Genomic DNA, 24,281 nt, shown 5'->3' with positions numbered 1-24,281 from the left:
ATGGAAAGCCACGCGTGTCCACGTGTGTCTGTGTATCTGTTGGCGTGGTGTGTGCCTCTGTGCGTGGTGTGTGTCTGCATCTGCGTGTGTCTGTTGGTGGTGTGAGCGTATGGGTGCATCTAAGCGTGTGTTTGGTGCGTGTGTGGTATGTGTACGCTGCCTGCAGGTGTGTGTGGCGGATATGTGCGTGTGCATGTATCAAGGGTGTGGGGTGTGGTGTGTGTGTGTGTGTGCGTGTGTGTGTGTGTGTGTGTGTGCGTGTGTGTACGTGTGTGCCTGTGTGGCTCATGGTCCACAGCCCCGGCATGAAGGATGAATCGTGGGCTCCATCCAGAGGTTCTGGACACTGCCTGGTGCATTGCTCTTTCCACGTGTTCTTTGTGATTATGTGAAGGATGGTTTGAAGAGGTTACCATGGGCGATCTCCAGAATCATTCACCCCCAAATCCCTACTTGACAGCGAGGGAAGCCAAGGAGCAGAGAGGCAACTTGAGATGCCAGGAGTCACAAAGCAAGTCGGTGGCCATCGCTGGGGATGGAAGCGATTTTTCCTGATGCCCGATCCAAAGTGCTTTCTCCCTGATCCCCTTCACGGGGGGTCAGGGCCAGCCTGCCAGGGAGCTGGTCTTACAGAAGGACCTGGGTGGGACTGGTGGGGGTGAACAGCTCAGATACGGGGAGTGGCTGGGCAGGAAATTGTGCAAGCAATACCATAAGCGTGAGTTGACAAATCCTTCTCTAAATTGCCAAACGGGAAATCTTTTAGACTTTAACGGGCTAGGAGACAAACTTGAATATGTTATGTAGGTACTTACCGAACCATTTAAAAATTTAAAAATCATTACCCGAAATTGACTAGCAGGCTAGCCCCCCCGTTTTGGAGGATATAAGCATCAGAACAAATAGACAGATGAATCTGAATTTACAGAACCAGAAACTGGACCAAAGACAACTGGGTCAGAGCCAGTGGAAGAGAGATGGGAACAGGAAACAAAGAACAAGGCTGGGCGTTGCATGAGAAGGTGCAAAACAATGGTCACAAATTGACTTTGGGAATCGGGAGGTCAGGCGCCTGGTGCAGGAGACGCTATCACAGAGTGTTTTCAGAGGAGGGGCTGCGCCTCAGCAGCACAAAATGAGTCAATGGAGAGAAATCCCGTGGCGAGGCAGTGCTCAAGCGGTCATGAGCCCACCAGCTGCCTGTCCCGCCTACGCGTCACACAATGTCCGATCCCAATGTCACTGTCCAGTTGCTGGATGAGTGCCCAGGCCCAAAGTCCTTGCCCACTGTCCAATATGGTCCCCCTGTGAGCCTAATGCACATGTGATTCACACCCCACGGCACCTACACCTGCACAGCCCTCTCTCCCTCACCCCACACCCCTATGGGCTCACCTGGAGGCCCGTATGACCAGTTATCTTTGAGGTAAAGAGTTTGGCCTTGGATGATATGATGGAACCAGCCAGAAGTATAGTTCTATAGGGTTATAACCCTGCTGAAGGCTGATGATGAAAGATAGTGGGGAAGGGAGAGCCCCCCACACATGTTTCAGCTGCACCTTTTTGTGGTCCCTTTTGCCTGGGAGTACAGACTTACATGGACCGGTGGGCCGCAGCCTGTACTAGAAAGTAAGCCCCAGGAAGGCAGGAAGTTAGTGTTTTGTTCCCATTTATACCTGATATTTGGTAGGAGTTCAATAATACTCTTTACTTAAATATTCTTTCCTTAATTCTTAACTTGACCTAAGGATGCTCCAGGGCTTGAAAAGAGTAAGATTAGGGATTGATAACAAAGAGGCTTGAGGAAGAGATTTGTGGGTAGCCCTTTCGGAGTGCATCTCGGGTGTAAGAGTGTGGGTGGTATCTAGAAACTTTCACCAAAAGTCTGTCCATGCAGAAGAGGTTCCTGACAGGTGGACAAGGCGGTCCATCCCGTGGACGTCACACAGTCTCTTTCCCCAGCTACCCCTGTGCCCATTCATGAACCATGTGGGCACGGTGGCAGGGGTGGAGGTGCTTAAACTTTGAATTTAATTTGCAGACTTCATCAAGTCAAGACTGTGAGTGAAACTGAAGAAAACTGGTAGAGCATAGAAATAAAAAAGCTGACTAGTGACACGTTGCTATGCATGCATCTGTTTGGACAGAGGTAGCTCCATTGGATGGAATGTGATCTTATTATTCGTGCTGTGGTTCCTACTTGGAAGTTTAGAGATGGAGACGGGAGTGTGCACAGATATGACGTCTCCAGAGGGGTGGACTGCGGGGGCATCGAATGGGTTTTGCTCATTCATCACTCATTAAACTCCTTGCAAGATGCCTTCCTGTAATGCAGAGAGGGTGAAGCTAAAATGACGTTTCCTGACTCCTCTGCTGCCAATTCTACATGTGACCTACATTCCGCCCACTCCGATTCCCCTGCACAACTCCCAGGATGGAAGGGAAGCATCGAGGAGACAGCCTGACATGGCGTATTTGTTTTGCTGTTGAGGACAGCCGTGGAGACAATGAGCCTCTTCACTCAGCGGTTTCCTGGTCTGGCAGCTTCTTACCACGGTGAGGGCCCCTTTCTCCCTCATGGAAGAGGCAGAGTGGCCTGGCCAGAGGGCCAGAGTTATTCCTGGCATCTCAGACTACAGCCTACTGCTTCAATCTTTTCCAACAATGTTGTAAGCCACCTAATACCTCATAGTAAATCCTTTTCTCAGACTAGTTAGAGTGGATTCTGTTGTCTGCAACTGAACCCTGACTGATTCTAGAATCTCCCCCAACAAGTCTCCCCAGGACACTTGCAAGCCCACAGGGGACACCCCAAACCCCTAGCAGTGCTTGCAAGGCAGTACTTTGGGATCAAACTAAGTATTCGAGAAACTCCAAGTTCACATGGCTAAAACAAGACACTTTTTCTGCACCTGCCCAGCATGACTGAGAAAGCCGCTGCGATGGGAGTTGAATGCATAGCTCCCGCCGTTGTGTTTATTCTGTGCCAAGCCCTGTGCAGGCTCCTCAGGACTGTCTCACTCATCCTCACAACCGCATCCCTTTGAATCATTCAGGAAGATTGAAGAACTTTCTCAAGGTCCATTATCTTGGAGATGCGGTTGCTGGGAGCCAAACATAGATCAGACTGACTCCAGACCTGCTCCTAGAACAGATTCATCCCTATTTTAAGGGGGCAAGTTAAGGGCAAAAACGAACACTCATATATTTTTTTTTCCCCAAGGCCATAAAACTCTATAATTTAAAAAATAAAATTTATTTTGGAATAATTTTAGAGAAATTGCAGAAAGAGCACAAAGTTCCCATACCCTTCACCCTTCACCTGATCTCTTCTAAGGCTCGCATCTCACGTCACCATGGGACATTCGTCAAAACCAAGAAATTACCCCTGGCACAGATTTATTAACAGGGCTGCAGACTTCATTTGCATTTCATCGGGTTTTTGGCCAATGTCCTCTGACTGTTCTAGGATGCAGTCCAGGATACCAAATTCCATTTGGCTTCCTTTTTTAAAAATTTTTCCTGGGCTTCCCTGGTGGCGCAGTGGTTGGGAGTCCGCCTGCCGATGCAGGGGATACGGGTTCGTGCCCCGGTCCGGGAGGATCCCACGTGCCGCGGAGCGGCTGGGCCCGTGAGCCATGGCCGCTGGGCCTGCGCGTCCGGAGCCTGTGCTCTGCAGCGGGAGAGGCCGCAACAGTGAGAGGCCCGCATACCACAAAAAAAAAAAAAAAAAATTTTCCTTTTTGTCTTCCCATCACCTCATTCCAAAGCAGAAGGGCCTCCATTATTTGCAGATGCTCGAGGACGGGGGCCACACACTCTCCAGGGGAGAGGGGCTGTGCGGCAGGACAATTTGGAACAATCTCCCTTGATGCCCATTGGTAGAGGAGCCCTCCTGTTAGAAACTGACAGCAGAAGCCACAGTGAAGACCAAGTGGGAGCCAGGAGCAGGGACCAGGATGCATGCCAGAGGGCGGCAGCCGTACAAAATCCCAGCGACGGAAGCCCCAAACAAGTGGCCCCTCTTGATGCGTGATTGCGGGGAGCAGAGTGGAGAAAGGTCACTGCAGGAGCGGCTGGAGCCAGGGTTGGCGAGACGGTGACAGAAAAGGCCAAGGCCAAGTAGCTGAGTAATTTTCCCACCAAGGGGCTTCCACAAAAGATGATGAATCTCTCCCATTAAACATGTCACGGCTGGGCTTGGAAGCCACAGATGAAAACAGAGGTAAGATAATTACTTCCATAGCATGCCTGGTTGTGGAAAAAAAAAAAAAACATCCATAGTCATACAAATGAGTTAATCACCCAGCCAGGAGTAGGAGAGAGAGCTCTGTAAAGATTTAGAAACTGTATGTGTGTTTAATATACCTTTCACAGCGGGCTGGATTCCCCCAAAGGTGTGAAATTAAAACGAAGGAGACTGGATCTAGTTTTCCCACCGAGTCAGTGTTTTAACACTTGAAGTTTCTGACCCAAGATTTGATGTCCCTGTTGTAGAAATAAACAGGTACACCATGCTTAGTTACTATAGACGATGTCCGGCACACTATCCCATTATACGAAGGAAAGCTTAACATCAGCAACACCATGACCAATTTCATATTCACCTAAGGGGCAAAGGACCCCAGCGGGCAAAGTTCTGTCTTCCTTCAGAGGATATGCTTTATTTTTTTGGACAACTAATTAGGAGGGAGGGGCCTCCGTATCCCCGGCCATATGACTACAAGGGCTCTTTGAGGGCATGTGGTGTTACGCTGAGACTTTGGTCAGTGGTCCTGGGATGCCTGGTGACTCCCTTCTTCCAGCTGTAAATTCCTTGCAGCAAACCAACGTTGTTCTTGCTGCCGTGTGATCCTTTGATCTTTGTCTGCAGAGCTGCTCCACCAAGTCAAAAACTCAGATATACAGCACAGAGAACTATTCTCAATATCTTGTAATAACTTATAATGGAAAGGAATCTAAAAAAGAATCTATGTGTGTGTGTGTACATATATGTACGTATTATAATGGAATCGCTTTGCTGGACACCTGAAACTAACACAACATTGTAAATCAACTGTATTTCAATAAAAATTTTTTTAAAAAGAAAAAATAAATTTAAAGTAAGGTGTGTTAAGATGAAGAAAAAAAAAAACCCTCAGCTAGTGATTTCAACAATGTCAAACTCCAGGGCATGTGCAGTGGAACCTGATCCTGAATATAGAAAGTTCCAAGTCTTTCTCACTCACAGTCCTGGACGCCGCTTAGGCTGAGGCAGAGTCTAGAACCTTGTTCTACCTTATCCCAGCACTTAGGAGTAAGGGATTGCAGACACATCACTTCTCGCCTGAGGTGGCCTCTCTCTCCTCCCAAATGGTGAGGACGTTTTCTTAAGATAACAGATTAGAAAAAGTATTACATGCATTATTAACACAATGACAGGTTTTTCAAATTGGGGGAATAAATTATGTAAGAGGCAGACCCTTTCTGTTTTAAATCCTTCTCATGGAATGTGTTCTGGACTGAAGAGTACACATCCGTGCCTTTGTCAGCAGATTCTGGACCTAAATTTTCCTTTTCTTGGCAAAGCCAGGGCCCTAGTTAGGAGCCTTCATTAACTGGGTTCACTTGCTGGTTTCTTAGATCTTTCCTCGAACCAGGGCATGGGACTCCCTTCTGATTCTCCTGTCCCCTCTGCGACAGCTTCCAGTGCACTGTCGGGTGGGAAACCAGATCCCCAAACCTCAGAACAGTTCGTTAAACAAACCATCGCAGTGGGGTCTTGATCTGGGGTGGGGTGCGGGAGCAAAGTGTCAGACGGGCCTCCTGTTACCTCCCCGCTGCCTGGATCTGTCTGGGGCCATCTCTCTACTCAGAACGCCTTTTGGAATTTCCAAAATTTGCTTGGCTTGCCCTCACCCCTGAGACTGTGACCCAGGGGGTCTGGGGAGATGCTGGCAAAATTTATGAAGATGCTTCCCAGGTGACTGGACGCTCACATTGGATTGAGAGACACGATTTGAAAAAGAACGGACCTCCGTTCTGCCCGGAAGTCAGAATTTCACAATGAGTCGGCCTTAGCCACGTGGCATCTTTCTCCTTATAATCTCTTCAGACAAACCCTTTTACCTCAGAAAAAGAACTTCCAAACCACACAGTGTCTCATAGGCCAAAATAGAGATTTTTATTTCCAAACATAAAGTAGATACATTTCAGAAAACATAAAGCAATAGCGAAAACGTCAAACCATCTTTGAGAACATGGCTACTTCTGGCTTAAACAACAGAAAAGGGGATGAAGACGTCACATGACTTTAAAACACAGCACTGAGAAGAAGGTAGAGCCCCTCCCTCCCGAGCAGGGAGGGCTCTCGGCCGGCTTTGGACTTGATATGAACCAAGATAATACACACACGTTCCAAGACCGTCGTTTGGCTCACACTCTGCTTGCCTTCCCAGAACGCTTAACTTATCGCAAATGTGCGTTTTACAATCACAAATAATATGACGGGAGTGGATATGGTCCCTGTGTCTACCGTTTACATAATAGAACATTTTAAACAATGACACAAATTTACTTTGCTTTTGACAACAAAGCCCACAGACACAGCATCAACACACACACACACACACACACACACACACACACACACACACACACTCCACCACGCCCTCGCCTGGCTCACCGTGCATTAACCAGACCAGTCCAGCCAACATGAAGAGCTAGCTGGTCAGTACTAGGTTAGTGTCACCAGGTCTTCAAGAGCAAAGATGGGCTGACTTGTGGCCTCTGTGGACCTGACTGACGGTAGACAGCCTGCAGGAAGGCAGTGATGCCTCCAGGGGGGGTTCTGACGAGGTGGGGTGCCTTCTGGTTCCTGAGCCCTCCCTTTAGACGGGTGACGAGAGAAACTAACCAATCCACCAGGCTCACCTGCTTTGGGGGCGGGCTGGTCTTTTGGACTTGAAATGGAGGGGAAAGTGGTCACTGCTCCGAAGCTGGTACTGGAAACTTGCCATTTTTCCTGCTTCTGGTACCTTAGGTGCTCAACAAATTCTATGAGCATCACTAATTTCTTTCTCCCTTCCTTCCTTTCTTTCTTCCTTTCTCCTTTCCTTCCTTCCTTCCTTCCTCTTTCCCTTCCTAGCTCTCTCCCTCCCTCCCTCCCTCTCTCTCTCTTTCTTGATTCTGGGTGCAACTTTCAAAACTAGCCAATCCATTTATTGGTTAAAAATAGACTGTGTACATCAATAAGCAGGTTATTTCGACCCTCACAATTATTGTGCTGACCATGTATACATTCAAATCTTGCCTTAAACATTTTCTAAAAGACAACGTGAATGCATATAAATAAGCAAATGAAAAGAATAAAAGCTGACACTTCCTCAGTGGAGTCCTACAAAATCAAACATAAATGAAAAGAGAATGTAGAGCTAGTAATTGCACGTTCACATATATTTAGATCATAAATGTTTTAAGAAACAGTGGTTGAGAGCAGAAAAAAATGGACAGAAACCAAGATATATTTATCCACAAGCTGTTAAATGATCATTTCCTGGGTTTTCAGCATCTTTGAACATCACTGGTTTCTAAAACACACAGACAGACACACAGAGCAAGAGAGAAATGGGCAAAGTAGGACCCACTTAGCTAAGTCCTCCTCTAAGAGCAGGTTGTATGCTAGCCAGAGAAAAAGAGAGGGCATCGGTTTCCAAACCAGCCTGAGGGAGTTTCCAGATGGCAGAGATCTCAGGGGCTCAGCTGACCTTCCCTTTGTGTGCAGAACAGCAGGGGAAACAACCAGTTGCTTCCATAAGAGGCATAAAATGCTGAAATCAGGGGACATATCTGGGTCCAGCATGGTCACCCTGAGGTTCCCAGAGACCACAGGCTGGTGGTATCTGTTGCCAGGAAGCCCAGGGCTGGAAACAAGGGCTGCGTAGCTGTGCTTCTGGGTGGAGGTGAACACGTAGTACACATACACACACATGCACACGCACATATACGTACACACACACGCACATATACGTGCACACACACACACACGCCACATTCACACAAAACTTCCTCTGTCCACTTCTTCCTTGCCTGTAAAACTCTAGAACATGCAAGGCCACTGCCTCTGGAGAGAAATGCCTCTTTTTTTCTCCAATGGAAGGAATCAGAACTGTTCTACAGGCAGCAACATCCCAAAGCCGACTCTGCCCTCCAGCTGCCCTGCAAGAGGAGGTCTATTTCTGTTTTTTCCAGCGGATGGTAAGCTGTCTCTGTCCCCCGGCACATCACCCTGGTGTTGTCAGCTCTCTGGGGGAATGGGCATCAGAAAGGAGCCCTGCAACCCCTCCTCTGGAACATTACCCTCAACTAGCTAACCGGCTGCCAAAGTAGCAGCAGCCCAGGCCTGCCAAGGAAAGAAAAGTAGCTGAGGCTGAAGTTCCACGGAGAGGCCTGGAGCCCATCATGACGGGGTACCAGTCCCAACTCAACCACTCACTCACAAGCTGGTTGCTTTTAGGCAGGTTGCTAACCCTCTCTGTGCTCTGGTTTCAGCATCTAAAAACAAGGCCATGATTCCATGGCGAGGGTTTTGGAAGGAGTCAGGGCCATCTTGCAGGTCCTCAGCTTGTTTCTCCTCTCGCATTTCTATCAGAATAGGAAGAGGGGCTGCCACCCTGTGCTCCGGTTGCTGAGCTTAGAAGTAAGCACTCCTGAAAGGAAGCCTGGGACCCTTGGGAAACGGGTTCCTCTGTGTGATTCCTGTCCCCTGTCTGAACAAGCTGGTTGGGCACCAACCTGTAAGCAGCTGTCACATTACTATGACAACCAAAAGGCGGGCACTGGAGGAGGCTGAACTGGCTCACTGTTCTTTCAGGCTCTGATTTAAGATCTGTTTTTAAAGCATGAGCTTTTGTCTTTTTAATTTCCTTTTAAAAATGAATTCCCCCTTTTGCTTACTTTGACGAATGGAAGGCCTTTCTCTTGTCATTGAAACCGAGGGAGAAATGATGACTTAAATCCTTTGAATCTGCTCCTCTGCTGGAGGCTCCGTCAGTCGGACGCTGGGAGCCACCCGTGGCTGTGTCCTCCCACGTTCCCTTTCCAGGCCTCCGCGGTTTGCTGGAAAATGGGGGGAAGGGGGGCCGCCTGGAAACGCTCAAGAGAGCCTCTCTTTCCAGGATTTGCACCCAGGAGTAACTCATGTTCCAGAAGAAATTAAAGCAACTACAAATTTCCTGGGCTGGACACGGACACACAAGTGTTGAAAAGCTTATCCCTGAGCCTACAGGGCCAGGACGGGTGGCGCGTGGACGGTCGTCCCTGCACACACTCTGGCCAAGAGGGGCGCTTGATTTACTTTGGTTTATTTACCTGTTCCCAAGTCTTGCGAGAAGGTGGGCCTAGAAGTGTCCTGAGTGTGGAGGGAATGGCTGTGACACCCTGGGGAGGGAGAGGGCCTTGAAAAACTCAGGGACCCCCGTCACTGGGGGAGGCAGGTGGGGGGCAGTGGTGGAAGGTCATTTTCACCCGTCAATGATGAACGCCCCCGAATTCTGCTGACAGAACAGGAGACCAAGACACGGAGGGTCAGGATGACTGGGGCCGAGACCCCGAAGTGCCACCCCAACCCACTCTACCCCTCCTTGTCGCTAAGAGATGCCCATTTTGTTGGAGGATGTGTTTCCAGACTCCTGAGAGATGCAGAGGAACCATGCGACAGTTCTGACCAGTGAGATGTGGACAGAAGTGTCTGGGTGGGGCTTCTGGGAAAGCTTCCGAGAAGTAGGGCCCATGTATTTAATGCTGGGCCTGGGCTCTCAGCTCATGGCCTGACCACCTCTCCTCTGTTGCTGACCCAGACGGGTGACACAATCCTTCCGGGGGGAGAGAAGCAGGGGGGAGCCGCCACTCCATTCGCTGAGCTCCCACGAGGGAGGGAATCGGGGTGCAATCCCGACTGGGCTGCGAACACGAGAGGCTTACTGGGGGTCACTGTGCTGCCACCAGTGAAAGACACTCAGATAACAGACTTCAGAGGGAGCTGCTGGCATCTCGGGATCCGCACGGCAAGCAGGGACCTCTCCCCATCTCCCCACTGCCCCAGACGTGGCCACCCTGGGGGAGGGGTGTCCCTCATCAGGGGGGCGAGAGACAGCTAAGGAGGGTAACAGCAGATTTGATCAGGCTCACCTGTGTTCCTCTCTTCCTCCTCCCCTCCTCCTTCCTCCCTCTCTCCTCTCTCTCTCTCTCTCCATCTCTGTCTCTGTCTCACACACACATACACACACACGCACGCACACGCCCCTGGGCTGGGCAGCGATGTTCACACTTCTTACCATCTCTCTCCCTCTGGGGGACAGAGGAAAAATAAACACACGAAGGTCCCGCTGCGACACCCTTCTCGAAAGGCACGTTAAAGCTCTTCGAGGTTGGTGCTCAGGAAGCTAGAAAGTCATGAAAATCACAGTTCTCTCCACCCACTTTAAGCAAGAGATGACACTTGAAAAGCACCAGTAAATGATGGTTATATCATATCGGCACCGCATTTATATGAAAGTAATGAAAATATCAATTCTCTTCTTTAAAAAAAGTTATGCAAACAAGCTCTATGGCATCACTGTCAAAGTTTAAAAAATATATGCAGACACTCCCACCCACCAGCCCACACGTTACACTTCTCCCCTGAGCCCACACGCAGGACACAACTGTGTTCCCATCCTTCGAGCCTTTTCTTTCTGAAGTTATGGATGGGGGTGGGGGGATGGGGCGACAGCGAGCAGGGCGCCGCCTGGGGGTAGCGCTGACCAGGCTCAGCTCTGGCCTTGGCCGCCTCTTGCTGTGTGGCTGTGGGTAAGTCGCTTCCCCTCTCTGGGCCGCTGCCTGCTCGCTGTGAAGTGGGAGAGCGGGAGAGGAGATGTTCAAAGGCCCTGGCCACAGCGCTGACCTTCTTGGGCTGGGCCGGCGCAACCCAGTGGGCATGTGGGCTCAGCTGCCTGGGCCTGAGGTCCTGGTTCACACAGCCCCTGATTTTCCAGTAAAGCGATCGATCGCCTGTGGAGGATGGCTTTGTGGCTTGGTCTCTAAACATCTAGAGAAAAGTGTGCTTTCTGAGTCAGCGCTGAGAGCCCTTCTCAGTGACACTGTTTTCCCGCCCTGTAGACGTCCAGCTCTTCCCAGTTACAGGGACGCCTGGATCCCTGCGCTGAGAGCTGTGCTGAGGCTGGGCTTGTGCTAGAAAGGACGGGTCTTGTGCTCCATAGATCGGGGGGGAGAGGCACGTGCTGGGGGTCTGGACCCTCTTGGGTCTTCGGTTTCCCCTCTGTTTAAAGGTCTTTCTTGGCCTGTAACACTATGATTTCTAAGGCCTGAGGAATCCCCTCTTGGTCTCCTATGCATAGCTGAACAGACAAAATCAATTTATAAAAGAGTGGGAACTAAGCATTTCTTAAAAAGGAAAATTTCGTGTTGATTTAGGGAAAATATGATCCAGTTATGAAGCACTTAGGAACCATTCCAGAATTCCTTGGGGAGGAAGGGATGTATTTCCAGCCTCAGGGCCCAGGTGGTTCATGGGCTCAATTGCCAAGCCCCTGCAGAGGGGGCCTGGTGGGGCGCCTGGCCCCTGGGTCCCTTGTGGGCACATGTGTGGGACACGGGACCCACCTCTCTCCAAAGTCCCTTCTGGGAGGAGGAGGGAGAGAGCTTCAGACAGGCGGACCTCCACTCTCTACCTCGGACCCTCGATCTCCGGTCCCTGGCGTGGCAGATGCTCCCCTCTGTCCCTTCAGCCTGAGTCGTAGATGATGAAAAAGTCAGCTGAAGAGCAACGGAGGTAACACATCTTCCCTGGCACTGTCGGGGGGGCGCTACACACAGAGTGTACCCATCACTCCGCGTGGAAAGCTTAAGAATAAGCTTCCTCTCCTTCCACTTCGCCCTCAACACAGCAGAGAACACGCGGCTTGATCCAACCATTCCCTGAAGACGCGCCGGCCTGGCCGTGGACCTTCGTCACTGGTCCGGGCTATTCGGGCTCCCTGAGGTCCTCATTCTGCTGTGCTTTCTTACTTCTGGGTCTGCTGTTTGGAGTTCTTCTTGTCCTCCCTTAATTTCACCCTATGACTTGTCACTTTTCATTGCTCCCATTGAGCCTGCCTGGGACCAGCACCCTCTCTGCCTCTAATCCGCAGCATCCGATCCGCTGTCATTCTAAGAAACAGACAAGCATGGTTGTTCTCACTGTGCCTAAAGCAAGAGTCCTTGGGCTCTGAACGAGGGCCAGTGTTGCTCTTCTACGCGGACAGCTCAGAGCCCCCTTCAGGAACATCTGGGTGTAGGGCTCGGCTTCTGGATAGGAGGTGGCCGTAAAAGTGACCTATTATTGTTCCCGCTTTCCAGGGCTGACTGCAGACCAAGGCCAAAACGTCACAAGATCCCACTGGACACAAACACTGCTGGGAATGTTCCCAAAGACAAATAGAGGTCATATATGGAATCATACATACTGAGCATTTACATAGAGAGCATATAAAATTGCTATGCATGATTCCCTAGTCCCACATAGCACATGTTTAGTATAAATAGACTAAGAAGACAACACTGTACAAAAAGTAATTTTGTTCTGGGAACATCAATACAGTATTTACATGGATGCAGCCCGGCGGGCTCTGGCCTGCCCCCCGTTTCCAGTTTCCCCAGCACCCTCCGGAGGAGCCTGGGGCACATGGAGGTTTGGAGAAGAAAGTCCCCCAAGCGCCGCCAGCGGGCTAGGTGGGCGGGGGGCCGTCGTAGCGGAGCATGAGTGTGAAGGAGCGGGCGAAGTTGTTGGCCAGCGCGCAGCTGCGGTCCTCCTCCCTGACGGGGAGCAGGAAAAGCAGCAGCAGGGAGAGCAGCAGCAGCAGCTGCAGCGGGAGCGCCACGCAGCACACCTTCCGGCAGAGGAAGCCGAGCCCTCGCCACCGCCGGGTCTGCAGAACCAAAGCGGGAGATGTGAGTGGGCTCCGGATGAGACTGGGCTCGGGGCGAGAGGGCAGGGACGACCCAGGAGAGGCAGTGGCTCCGGGCGGACTCTCCAACCGAGTCGGCCTCAGTTTTCCCAGCTGTGAAATGGGGCTAATGTCACTTCTGCCGGAAACAAAGATCTCTAGTTTTCTCAAACCACTCAGAAAGGAAGAGGATAAAAAAAGTTACAGGCTTTGTCCATGATTACATAAATCTTTGCCAGGTTATAAGAGTCCTGGGTGTGAATCTTAAGAAGGTCACTGAATCTCGCTAAACTTCAGATTTCAATCTATAAATAGGGGGAATAATGGCACCTACCTGATAGAGTTGTTGTGAGGATTCAGTGAGGCAGAGCCTGGCACATAGTAGGTACTCACAGCTGCTGCCGTTATTATTATGCATCAGGACTATGATCACCATCTTCGGTGCATGTGTTTGGCCAATGGGGTGAAGCTACCACCTGTGGGATTATGACTAAAAACCTCTAAGTCAGAATCCCACACAGGCAGAACCATACAGCGGCACTGCAGGGCCCCAGTTGGCCTCGGATAGCCAGTTCCCCTCTGTCCCTGCCAGGTGCCCCAGTGTGGAGCCCCCCTCTTCCCAGGAAACAGGGGTGCTGGTGGAAAGGGGGCTGCCCCCTCACCCATTACAAGACACATTTCGTGGGGAATGTAAACCATTTGAAGATGACCTACTTCTGGGTCAGGGTTTCATAAGTAGAGCAGAGCAGCTCCCTTGATGCAATCCACTGAACATCAGCCCTTGACACAGGGTTTGAAAAAATAACAATAAAAGAAAACAAAACGACAGCAGCAACTAAAAAAGAAAACAAAAATTACCACCATCTAAATCATGGTCGCCACCGTCACCACCATAATCACCAGTATCAGCATCATGACCACCATGTTCCTCGTGTTCTCCATCATCACTTTCTTCATCTCCTCCTCCTCTTCCTCTTCCTTCTTCTTTTCCTCCCTCTCCCTGTTCCTCATCATCATCTTCATCATCACCACCCTCCATATCGCCTGAATGCCAGTCTCACAAGTCCAAACGGCTAGTGGGTTTCCTTGCTGCGATGTCCAGGAAAGCAGCCAAAGGACTTTCCTAAATTCGAGAGGGACTGGCTGGGTTTCAACTTCATGGGAGTGCAGAGCCAAGAGCTGGCCACCCAGTAAAGTGGAGGCCCCACAGTCAGGATACAGCATGGTGCAGGGCAGGGGCCCAGTTCTCAGGAGCTTGGCCGACTGGGCTCCAGCGAAGACTCTGTCACACGCTGGCTATGTCAATAACTTCTCTAAGCCTCAGTTTCCTTCTCTGCAAAATGGGGATAAAACACCTACCCCCATTTTCCAGGTTGTGGTGAGGACTCAAAGCAAAGTACATTTATACGCCAATTAAAAAGTATATATGCTCTTGGGACTTCCCTGTGTGTTCCGGTGGGTAAGACTCCGCGCTCCCAATGCAGGGGGCCTGGGTTTGATCCCTGGTCGGGGAACTAGATCCCGCGTGCATGCCGCAACTAAGAAGTCCACATGCCACATCTAAGAGTCCACACGCCACGACTAAGAATCCTGCATGCTGCGACAAACATCCTGCGTGCCACAACTAAGACCTGGTGCAGCCAAAATAAATAAATAAATACATAAATAATTTTTTTTTTAAAAGTATATACGCTCTTATTACTAGTACTATTATTATAGAATATACCTACTGGTTCCCTGAAGAACCAAAGGTTCACTTTCCAGGGTACCAAGTCAAGTGATGATAATGACAGTGATAATGACACTGATGAGGATGGTGAGGATGATAATAATAACGATGCTGGTAACAGTGAGGATGCTGGTGGGAATGATGCTGAGAGGACCTATGCAGATGTTTCTGCGAGGTTCTGACCTGAGCACTTCTCTCTCTCTACCTCTCATACCTGAGTCATCTCACCCACTCTCCCGCCTCAACCACCTCCTCCAGGTTGATAACACTTGACCCTATGCCTCCAACTTCAGGTGTTCTCACTCACCAAAGGTCCTAGACACTGATTTTGTAAAAACAGACTTCTTATGACCCACACAATGGAGAAGCATTGCTGGCTGCATTTATCTCAGCAGTGACTTCAGGAGTGTGTGTGTGTGTGTGTGTGTGTGTGTGTGTGTGTGTGTGTGTGTGTGTGTGATGAGTCATTTAAATAGCTGAACGATGTCCACAGAGGAGACAGGATCTTCCCACACCACAGCTGCCAGGCTGGGTCAGACCTGGCTGCCACATGCTGTCAACCCACCTACTCGACTCATATGGCAATGCCTCAGTCTCTGGGGGCTCTAACTTGACTCTTTGACACTTCATGTTGACTTTGCCTGATTCCAAATCTCTGACCCACCCAGAAGAGGGAAAGAGGGTGAGGCAACATGTAGGCCCCCCACCTAGCCTGGGTTCACACCACAGCTGAAAACCTGTAATTAGTGGCCTCCCAAGTGGAGATCTGTGTCTAAGGGTCCCGTTTGCTTCTTCTTTCTCAGAGCTAACACTTTGCTCATTTAAGTGAGGAGTTGTGTCTTGGCCACGATCCACTGGGGAAAACAACTCCGAAGGTCCACAGCATGTTTGCCTTGACAAGTGTTGACAAGGGGTGATCTTTTTCAAGGAGTCCTGCTGCCTGCCCCATGTCCATTCACACAGAGCTCACTTCTTCGTTTTCAGGGACCTGAATTCTAAAATGCCCTTTGAAATAGAAGATACACTTTAATACGATTCTCAAATGCTTAGAAAACAAACACAAATAGGCATGAACTACTGTCTAAGAAGTCAACAAAGAAATTGACAATCTCAGCTCTTCCCAGATCTGGGAGTTTCTCTGTGCCTCAGTTTCCCCATAGAAAGTACTACGTGTGTCCTGCCCCTTTACACCTATCCAAAGAGAGAAGGGGTTTCCTCGGGAAGTGATAAGCTCCCCATTCCTTAGGGTGTGGAAGCAGAGCGCTGAGAGCGCATGGTGGTGGGGAGGAAACAGGTGATGCTGTGGAGGGTGATTAAATGCTTGAGTCCTCCAATATCTCCCATGAACCTGAGACTCTGCAGTTTTGAGGAGTTCAGTTTATCACAGTAAATGTGATTTAATCTTCTGCCATTGATGAAAAAGGATGTGGGGGAAAGAAAAGGCTTGGAGTCCTGGGTTCTAACCCTGGCCCTGTCACTTCCCAGCTGTGTGACCCAGGACAGGTCACTCAGCCTCTCTGAGCCTCAGTGCCTCCATCTGTCAAGGCAAAGGGACACTGACACCTGCCTGCCAGAGTCATAAGGATAAATAGGGCAATGCAGGTTACGCTCAACATGCAGTTGATGAGCCAACATGCCAATGGTCCTTGGCAAATACTCATTCCTTTACTCCTCCAACTGCCCAGGGCAGATGGGCAGCTTCTACTAGACCCCTAAGCTTCCCCCTGCACCCGAGGTGCCGAGAATCAGACACTATCAACCTGCTCAGCCCCATCAGAAAGGAAGACACTGCTCTCCCTAAACGCCATCTCTTGGCCCCTTAAAGGCCCTCACATCCTCCTGCCACAGGGCCTTTGCACAGGTTATCCCTTCTGCTGGAAGACCCATTTCCCTCCTTTCTCCAATGCGTCTGGTTAGCTCCTACTGATCATTCTAATCTCAACTTGTGAGTCGCTTCCTCAGGGGAACCTTGCCTGCCTCTAAACCAAAAAAAGGCCCATTACACATTCTCATGGCACCAATACCTTTCCTTTGGGTTACCACTTAAAGTCTGCGTTCCCCTTGGCTCCTTGGAGGCAGGGTCTACATTAGTTTGGTTCATTGCTGTATCCTCAGCAATGTGCAATAAGTATCTACTGAAAGAATGAAACCATGAATAAAAGACTCTTTCCCTTCCTGTGCATCTGGCCATCTGCTCCTCCCTTGGTGCCTGTCGTGTGACCACGCAGACACTCACTGCCCTGTCTGTGAAGTGTCCACGCTGTCCTGATGGCTCCCCGAGAACATCTGGGCTCCACACATTAACGAACAGCACTGAGCACACCCCAGCCCCGCGCTCAGCTCGTCTCCTCACTCACGGGCTTCCTGAGCTCCTGCCCAGATCTGGGAGGTACCCTGTGCCCATTTCTCAGAGGAAGAAACTGAGCCCACAGGAAATAACCGGCCCAAGGTCACATGGACAGGCTCAAATCGCCAGCACAGCTCCACAGCCAGGCTCTTCCCACCATCCCATGTGGCATTTCTCATAAGTAACAGCAGCAACAATGACAAAAGTCTCCCTGGGCCTCTGTTGAAGCTGGTCTCACCCTGACCCGGGGGCCTGGGTATGGAAGTCCCAAGTGGCGACACCACTTGGGCTTGCAGGGTCTTTCCCAGGAGCTAGTTCGGTCTCATTCTCCAGCACATAGATGCTTCCAGGCCAGTGGCAAGAGCTCCAGGTGATGCGCAGGGGCCAGCTTTTCTCTGGCTACTCGAGATGGACCAGCACCAAAGGCCCCTCACTAGACTCTCACTTGGCAGTGAGCTCAGTCCCTGAAGGTCCCTCTGACAGATGCCAAGCCACGTGCTGGCTGGCTTGCTCCCACTAGCTTTTCTCGAGAAGCCCCAGCGGGGGCTGCATCTCCTTGCCTGGCACATAGGGAGTCTCAGGACATCACAGATCTTGGGCTGCGTCCTACCCACAGCACCCTGAATATCTTTGTCCCTAAGTTCTTGGTGCCAAAGCACTGAGTTAGAGCCCACACTCACTGCCCAGGCATGCTCCGAGGCGGCGGAGAGCTCCCACCCAGGCACAGGAGGGCAGAGGCTGGGGTGGGGTGGGGTTAATGTTATCTCCTCACTGGGCCGGCCCTGCATGCGATGGTCAGGCTACAGAACTGTGTTTTTCCAGCCCCCCGGCTTGGTTTTGGGGAGGATGAAGAGGAGACGGTCTGAGCTGGCTTTTTGGAGGTGGTTTGGGGGCTGATGGGAAGCACCTCTGGATGAAATGATCGGACTGAGGAGTGACCTTACTATTACTCAAGAGAGGACAGAGCCCCTTTCAGCAGCAGATGCATGGACACAGGCCCCCTTCCCTTCCCTTCCCTTCCTTCCCTCATCTTTCCTCATCTGAGATCCATCCATGACCAGGCTCTTTTGAATCTAGGACAGAACCAAGGTCAGACCCAGAGGCATCCAGCTTGGAAGACTGGGTAGCGAGGATGCTTTGCTGATATGGGGACCAGGGTTTGGCTGGACACAAGGAATACAGTGAGGTCAGCTTTAGACACGCTGAGTTGAGGAGTCTCCCGGGTAAACATCCCACAGGCTTGGGCCTTGGGACTGAAGCTAGAAGGAGACCCAGACCAGAGATGGACCAGAGAGAGAGAGAGGCCTAGGGTCGGGGAACAAAGCCACGGCAGGAAGGAACTGCTGGGGAGAGAGTGAGTCGTGAGAGGGAAAGAGGCCCTGGAGAACCCGGTGGATGTGACCATGTAAGAAAGAGGCGCTGTATTTCTAGGATCTCTGAGCAGTTAGTTCTTATTAATTATAAAAGAAATGAGAGCAGTTTCACAGGCGAGAAATTGGGCAGTCACCACCCTCGTCACGTGATCAGAATCAGCATCACCAGTATGGGGGGTGTCAATATCACATGTCTCCCAATAAGCGCACTAAGAACACAGCATCACTTCTGGGATATGCTTTCCAGAAATGCAGAGCAAGGAAACTCTGGGGAAACCCAAAGTGAGGGACGTTCTACAGAATATCTGGCCTGTACTCAAGAAGGTCAAGGTCAAGAAAAACTGAGAACTGGTCCCAGCTTAGAGGAAAAACTAAAGAGGTGTGATGACTGAATGTAATGTGTGATCCTAGGTTGGATCCTGGACGGCGGAAAAGGCTACAAAAGACTGTCAACGGTACATCCCTACAATGGAATGTTATTCCGTGTAAAAGGAAATGAAATATCAGCCACAGAAAGGCATGGAGGAAACTCAAGTGCATGTTGCTAAGTGAAAGAAGTAACAAGATCCGTGGTTGCTGGGGCTCTGGGGGAGGGGAGAGGAATAAAGAGGGAGAGCTGGGAGAAGGTTAAGAAAGTGACCCCATTCTGTATGACACTGCAATGTCATCATACATTTGTCAAAGCCCAGAGAATGTGCAACACAAAAAGTGAACCCTAATGTTACCTATGAACTCTGGTTAATAGTGACAATGTTTTAAAAGCATAGCTATTGAATGAATAATAAAGTGAACTAACAAATGAAAAGAAAAAGAAAGCATAGCTATTGTGAGAGAAAGTTATTGCCTAACGTGGAAAACTCACTAAGAGATTTAGTGAGTTCTGAGATTTGGTCTTAACAGTATTTTTTCTGCTCTACCATGCTGAATGTAAGGTGCAGCGCTATTTTACACACCGCTAAGAAAGAAAGAGGCCCAACTACCAAGATGGAGCGTCTGACTGGAGATCCCACAGAATGCCGGGGCCACACGGGGCTATGCCTTCAAGGTCAGGGGAACCGAGGGTTAATCCCGCCCCACCGAAAGGGAAAGCAAGGAAATCCCAGGTCTTATCTTGGCACCGGGTGTGGGCAGGAAATATAAAGTCTACCCTGAGAATCTGAACCTCAGTCCGGAGCTCCCAGAGGTGGGTCATCTAAACTGACACGATCACTGTGGTCCAATGGAAAACAAAACTCAACCTCCAAGGAGAGATTTTAATTTAAAGAAATCTCAGGTGGAGAGTGTCCCGGGTGGCAGAAAAAAGTAAGCCCCAGCCTTTGCTGGAAAAACTAGATTGTAATAGGACACCCCCATTCCAGAGAGGTGAAAATGTGAATAATTACGAGTCTAAAACCTGTGACATATGGGCAAGTGAATAAAATGCCACGCTCGAGTCTCTCGCCATCTGGACCCATCTCCCAGAGGCCACAGCATGGGATGTCCAGGGGGAATCTGCTCTCCACGCCTGCACACGGGCGTGTGGCCCTGCCTAGTTCACGCCGGCAAAGGCAAGCACTTGGAAATCTGCTCCTCACCTAACAGGCTGTCTCAGGTAGGACCATGTCCCTGCACCAGTGCAGGAACTTAGTTGACTCACAGCCCAACAGCAGCTCGAAAAGCAATGACATTTCATGTGTCTGACTGCTTCAAGCAGATGTATCCGGTGGCACTGAGCTGGCAAGTGTGTAGGCAGCTGCAAATTTAATAAGTCTTAATTATTCCGTTTATATAAACAAGCATGCTGAAGCCACTGACGTAGCTGGAGCTTTCAGTGGCTTGGTGTGTGGAGAGAAAAAAAGTGTGGAGAGCCAACTGATCATAAATAATTCGCTTTGGGGCAGGTTTTTCTTTTTTTTTTTCTCCCCTTCTCTTTGGACTAAAAATAACATATGGAATGTTATTAAGTTGGCAAGATTACAACCTCGGAAAACGGCACCTATTTTCTACCTGTCAGACCTGCGTGTGTATGTGCAGACCTGCGTGTGTATGTGCAGAGACCCGCACGTGCATGTGCGCACCCCTCCCAGCCAAGTAACACCAGAGCCGCACCAGCGGGAGGACCCCCCCCCACTACCCCCCCCAGAAGTAGCATTACCCCCCTGCCATCAGAAAGTGAAGCAGAGGCAGTGACTGCAGACCTCTCCTCGGTCCTCATTTGCCTGGCAATTAAGAATCTGCTGCTTTACGATAAGAACTATTAGTTCAGCGGACCCGCATTTTGTTCCTTGGAAAACCCTGGTTAAGTGACTCGCCGACGGTCACACACACTAATGGTGGATCCTGGACTCAGATCCAGAGCGTACAGCAGCGGTTCTCGAAGTCTGGTTCCCAGGCCAGCAGCAACAGCATCATCTGGGAGCTCAATGGAAACGCAGATCCTAGGGCCCCCCCCAGACCTAATGCATCAGAAACTGTGGATGTGGGACCCAGAAATCTGTGCCGAAATAAGCTCATATAAAGGAGCCCCAGATGGCCTCTGTAGATTGGCTTCTGAGTTGCTTGGTTCTTCACAGGGGGCTGAGACCCATGAGCTCAAAAGCCAGCCAGCACCAAACTCAAACTTTCACACATCCATTTGTTTTTAAATGAAGCCTGAATATGCAGATTTATTTTAGCCGTTTAGAGTCCACCTGCTTTGCATATCCCACGGAACTGTGTCCAGCGATAAGATCAATGCTGTAGCTGTAAAGACCTCAAGCCACTGCTGTCCTTGGGCGGTCCCTGGCCAGAGACTCGACAGACATGGTGCGGGCAACACCAGCTGTGGGTGTGAGCCTCTCTCCCAAACCCCTCCACCCAGCACTCCCCCAGCAGGCCTTTGCTCTGGTGAGCTATCCCAAGTACCTAAAACAGTGCTTGGTACAAAGTCAGTGCTCAGTACATATCTGTGAAATGAACGAATGAATGAACCAATGAGGAGCCGGCCAATGAATCTAGGGTTGAGAACACTCCACATGAACCCGGTTTCAGGCTGCCAGCGACCTGAGTCTGCACTGGAGGGCCGGTGTCAGCCAGCCAAGCATCCCCCTACTCAAAAACACCACAGGACCCAGACATGGCTGCCCCTGGACTCTGGCCTGGGAGCTACAGAGATGGGGGCTCCCAGCCAGAGTGGCTTAAAGAGCAGGAGCTGGAGACAGCCTGGACACCGGGCCCTGAGCCCCCCTGTGCCACCAGGAGTCACAGGCTGGGCTGTGTGGGCCACCCTGCCTTCCTGATGGGCTCCCCTACTTCATGAGGAGGCCCTCTGTTCTTCTAAATTAGGGGGGAAAACCAGGGCTTCCGGGTCTCCTCTAAAGAACGAACAACAGTTCACACCATCTTCAAAATTCGTTCATGAAGTAAATAAAGTCGGCACTGACGGTTCCATTTTACAGATGGGGAAAGTAAGCCCCAAGAGGCGAAGCAACTTGCCCGAGGCCGCAAAGCTGGTGGACGCCAGGCCCAGAGCACAGCTTTGGTCTTGTGACTGCCCCAGCCAGTTCCCGGGTCTCCTGCTGTCCCACAGATGGAGACATGAACACCAGCTGGAGACCAAGAAGTTCAGGTGGACAGAGCCCCTGAGAACACAGACTGCAGGGCCCGAGAGATCTCGTGGCCCCGGGGCTCTCTGGAGCAGAGCGTGCTGCAGGCTCACGTCATGAGCCAGCACTTGTCAGGACCACAAGCGTGCTCTCAGAGAAGGTGGCACTGGGGACACCAATCTACACTGGACTTTTCTAGAAGTGGGGAGAGCCTCCAGCCCCCAGGGGTGCTTTTTCCAAGGCACAGTGTGGATGGTTAAGTGTGGGCTTAGGAGGCAGAGGTCAGAGGCCACTCAGGAGCCGTGTGCCTTGACTGGACATGTCACGCCGATCTTGCCTTTCCTTGTTTTCCTCACGCTTAACATGGCGGTAACGATGCCCGCTGGGCGTCTAGGGGACAGTTCAGTGAAACGCCCTCACCGCGATTTGACACAGAACCTGGCACACACTGGATGGTCAACACGTAGCATCTAGAGTAATCATTCTTACTCCTCATTATTACTGCGATTACTGCTGTTACTGTCGTTGCTTTGGCCTGCAAGCCCCGCGGGAGGCGCTCTGAGCGCTGCACTCCTTCCTCTTTTGTCCCCCCCACCCCCGGATGCCCGTCTACTACTCAGGCGGCCGCGAGGTCCAGTGACCCGGCATGGTCCCGGCTTCCTGGGACCGTCCCAGTTTATGACTGCTGTCACAGCAGTGTCCTTGCTCACGCCTCCTGTGTCCTGTCACAGCTGAGAACGCTCTCTGCATCCCTGAGAGCAAGGACCCCCGGGGCCCAGCACAGTGCAGCCCAGAGCCGATTCCCCAGAAACGTCCCTCAGACCTCATGGAACCTTCCAGAAAGCCCAGGGGTCCTGCCCCAGCGTCGCAGGCCCACCAACCCTCAAAAAGCCCTGCCCTCTAGCTGTGTGGAGCAGATGGCAGACACCGTACCTTTTGGAATCCAGTCGGCTCCCCTGGAGAACTCTGCGTCTGTTATTTCAGGTTAAGGAGAGGAAAAGGGAAAAAAAAAAAAAAAAAAAGAAGTTAAGTGAGTGAAACTTAAATCCCAGCAGAGCCTGTAATGGAATATTCATTTCGTCAGGGGAGTGTTTCTTTAAAACTTCTGGTCATCTGGACAGGCTGAACCAGCAGGTGATTCAATTTAATGAACTTTTTAAGGCGCATGGGGCCCAGGTGGGATCCTGTCTGGGAAGGCCTGGGCCAAGGCCACGGGCATGCTGACCTGGCTGGGGCTGGGGTGACACCTAGTGGCCGACATGGCTGTTTCAGGGCCAGAAAAGTTGCCACCCCAAAGCTTGGAGTCTGGGGTCTGAGGGCCTAAAGGGCTCCAGGAGGCCACCCACCCTGTCCTTGGATTAACCTCTGTGCCTCAGTTTCCCTATCAGTTCTCAGGGAATAATAACTGTACCTCCATTATAAGGCCGGTACCCCCATTATAAAAGGCCGTAATGAGGACGTAGCATTTAATAAAGGCTGTTATGAGTTTAGCTATTGTTATTGTTATTGTTATGTGTGAGACCTGGGGGCACCCAGGGGGAAGGTGCTTCCTCAATGTCACAAAGCAGGTTAGGGAGGAGGGGGCCCAGATCGCAGCTCCCACTCCAGCGTTCCCTCTGTCATGCCTCCAACACCAGGGTGTGTCTGGTGCTGGCTTTCTCCCCTTCCTAGCCGTGTGAACTTGGGTGAGTTTTTTAACTCTTCAGAGTCTCAGCCCCGCTCTGAAGGCTGGCGATGCAATTACTCTGGCAGAGGGCTGCTGTAAGCACCGGATGGGACAGTGCACGGAACGGTTTCAGGTTGGTAAGTAGCAAAGCTGTTGTTATCGGAGCTCCAGCCTCACTGGGTGGCCAGAGGGCCAAATGACAAATTGCTAGTCAAGCGCCTAGGGCCCACGAGTCTCCGTCCCCTCTCTCTGAGTGGTCCCCTCAGCCTGGTCTGTGGAGGCATGGGGCAGAGTGGATGCGGGCCCAGCTATGTCTCCCCAGGGCCCGGGACCTGTGCCTCCTTAGCACCTACAAGCAGGCGGCTGGAGTCCTTCAGTTTGGACTTGTAGAGCATCCAACGGTAGCGCAGGTCCTCCAGCGTATCTGAGGACCCCCTTGCTGGCCTGAGACGGAGGAGGTTTTCAAAGAGATGCTGACCTTCTGGTACCCGAGCCTCCAGCTCCTAGAGGGAGAAAGACAGGGTCATGTATGCCTTCCAAATGGCCGAGGGGGTCCCACCTGGTTGGTAAGGAGGAGCCATTCAAAGTTCACTTAAGAGGCAGCCAACAGAATAAGGCCCTTGTGTGATAAACTTGGGAGG

The 24,281-nt window shown here is 50.9% G+C and overlaps 1 protein-coding gene across 8 annotated transcripts in view; it reads right to left on the bottom strand.

Annotated features, from left to right (window-relative positions):
- SYNE3 (spectrin repeat containing nuclear envelope family member 3) overlaps nucleotides 1-24,281 on the bottom strand; it is a 105,683-nt gene that overhangs the window by 4,402 nt on the left and 77,000 nt on the right. For 4 of the 8 annotated variants that reach the window (XM_067027818.1, XM_067027812.1, XM_067027817.1 and 1 more), the window contains 3 exons: nucleotides 23,994-24,143; nucleotides 22,908-22,946; nucleotides 8,247-12,944 (listed from right to left, as the gene is read on the bottom strand). In XM_067027818.1, the coding sequence (XP_066883919.1) occupies nucleotides 12,744-12,944; nucleotides 22,908-22,946; nucleotides 23,994-24,143 (390 nt within the window). In that variant the 3' untranslated portion in view covers nucleotides 8,247-12,743. Of the gene's footprint in view, nucleotides 1-3,747; nucleotides 4,252-8,246; nucleotides 14,594-22,907; nucleotides 22,947-23,993; nucleotides 24,144-24,281 lie in introns of those variants that run through there. The other 4 variants (XR_010839424.1, XM_067027815.1, XM_067027814.1 and 1 more) reach the window with 4 other exon arrangements.

This window comes from Kogia breviceps, chromosome 3, assembly GCF_026419965.1.
Source record: "Kogia breviceps isolate mKogBre1 chromosome 3, mKogBre1 haplotype 1, whole genome shotgun sequence".
Taxonomy (NCBI): domain Eukaryota; kingdom Metazoa; phylum Chordata; class Mammalia; order Artiodactyla; family Physeteridae; genus Kogia; species Kogia breviceps.
This window is presented reverse-complemented; position numbering and strand designations above follow the sequence as displayed.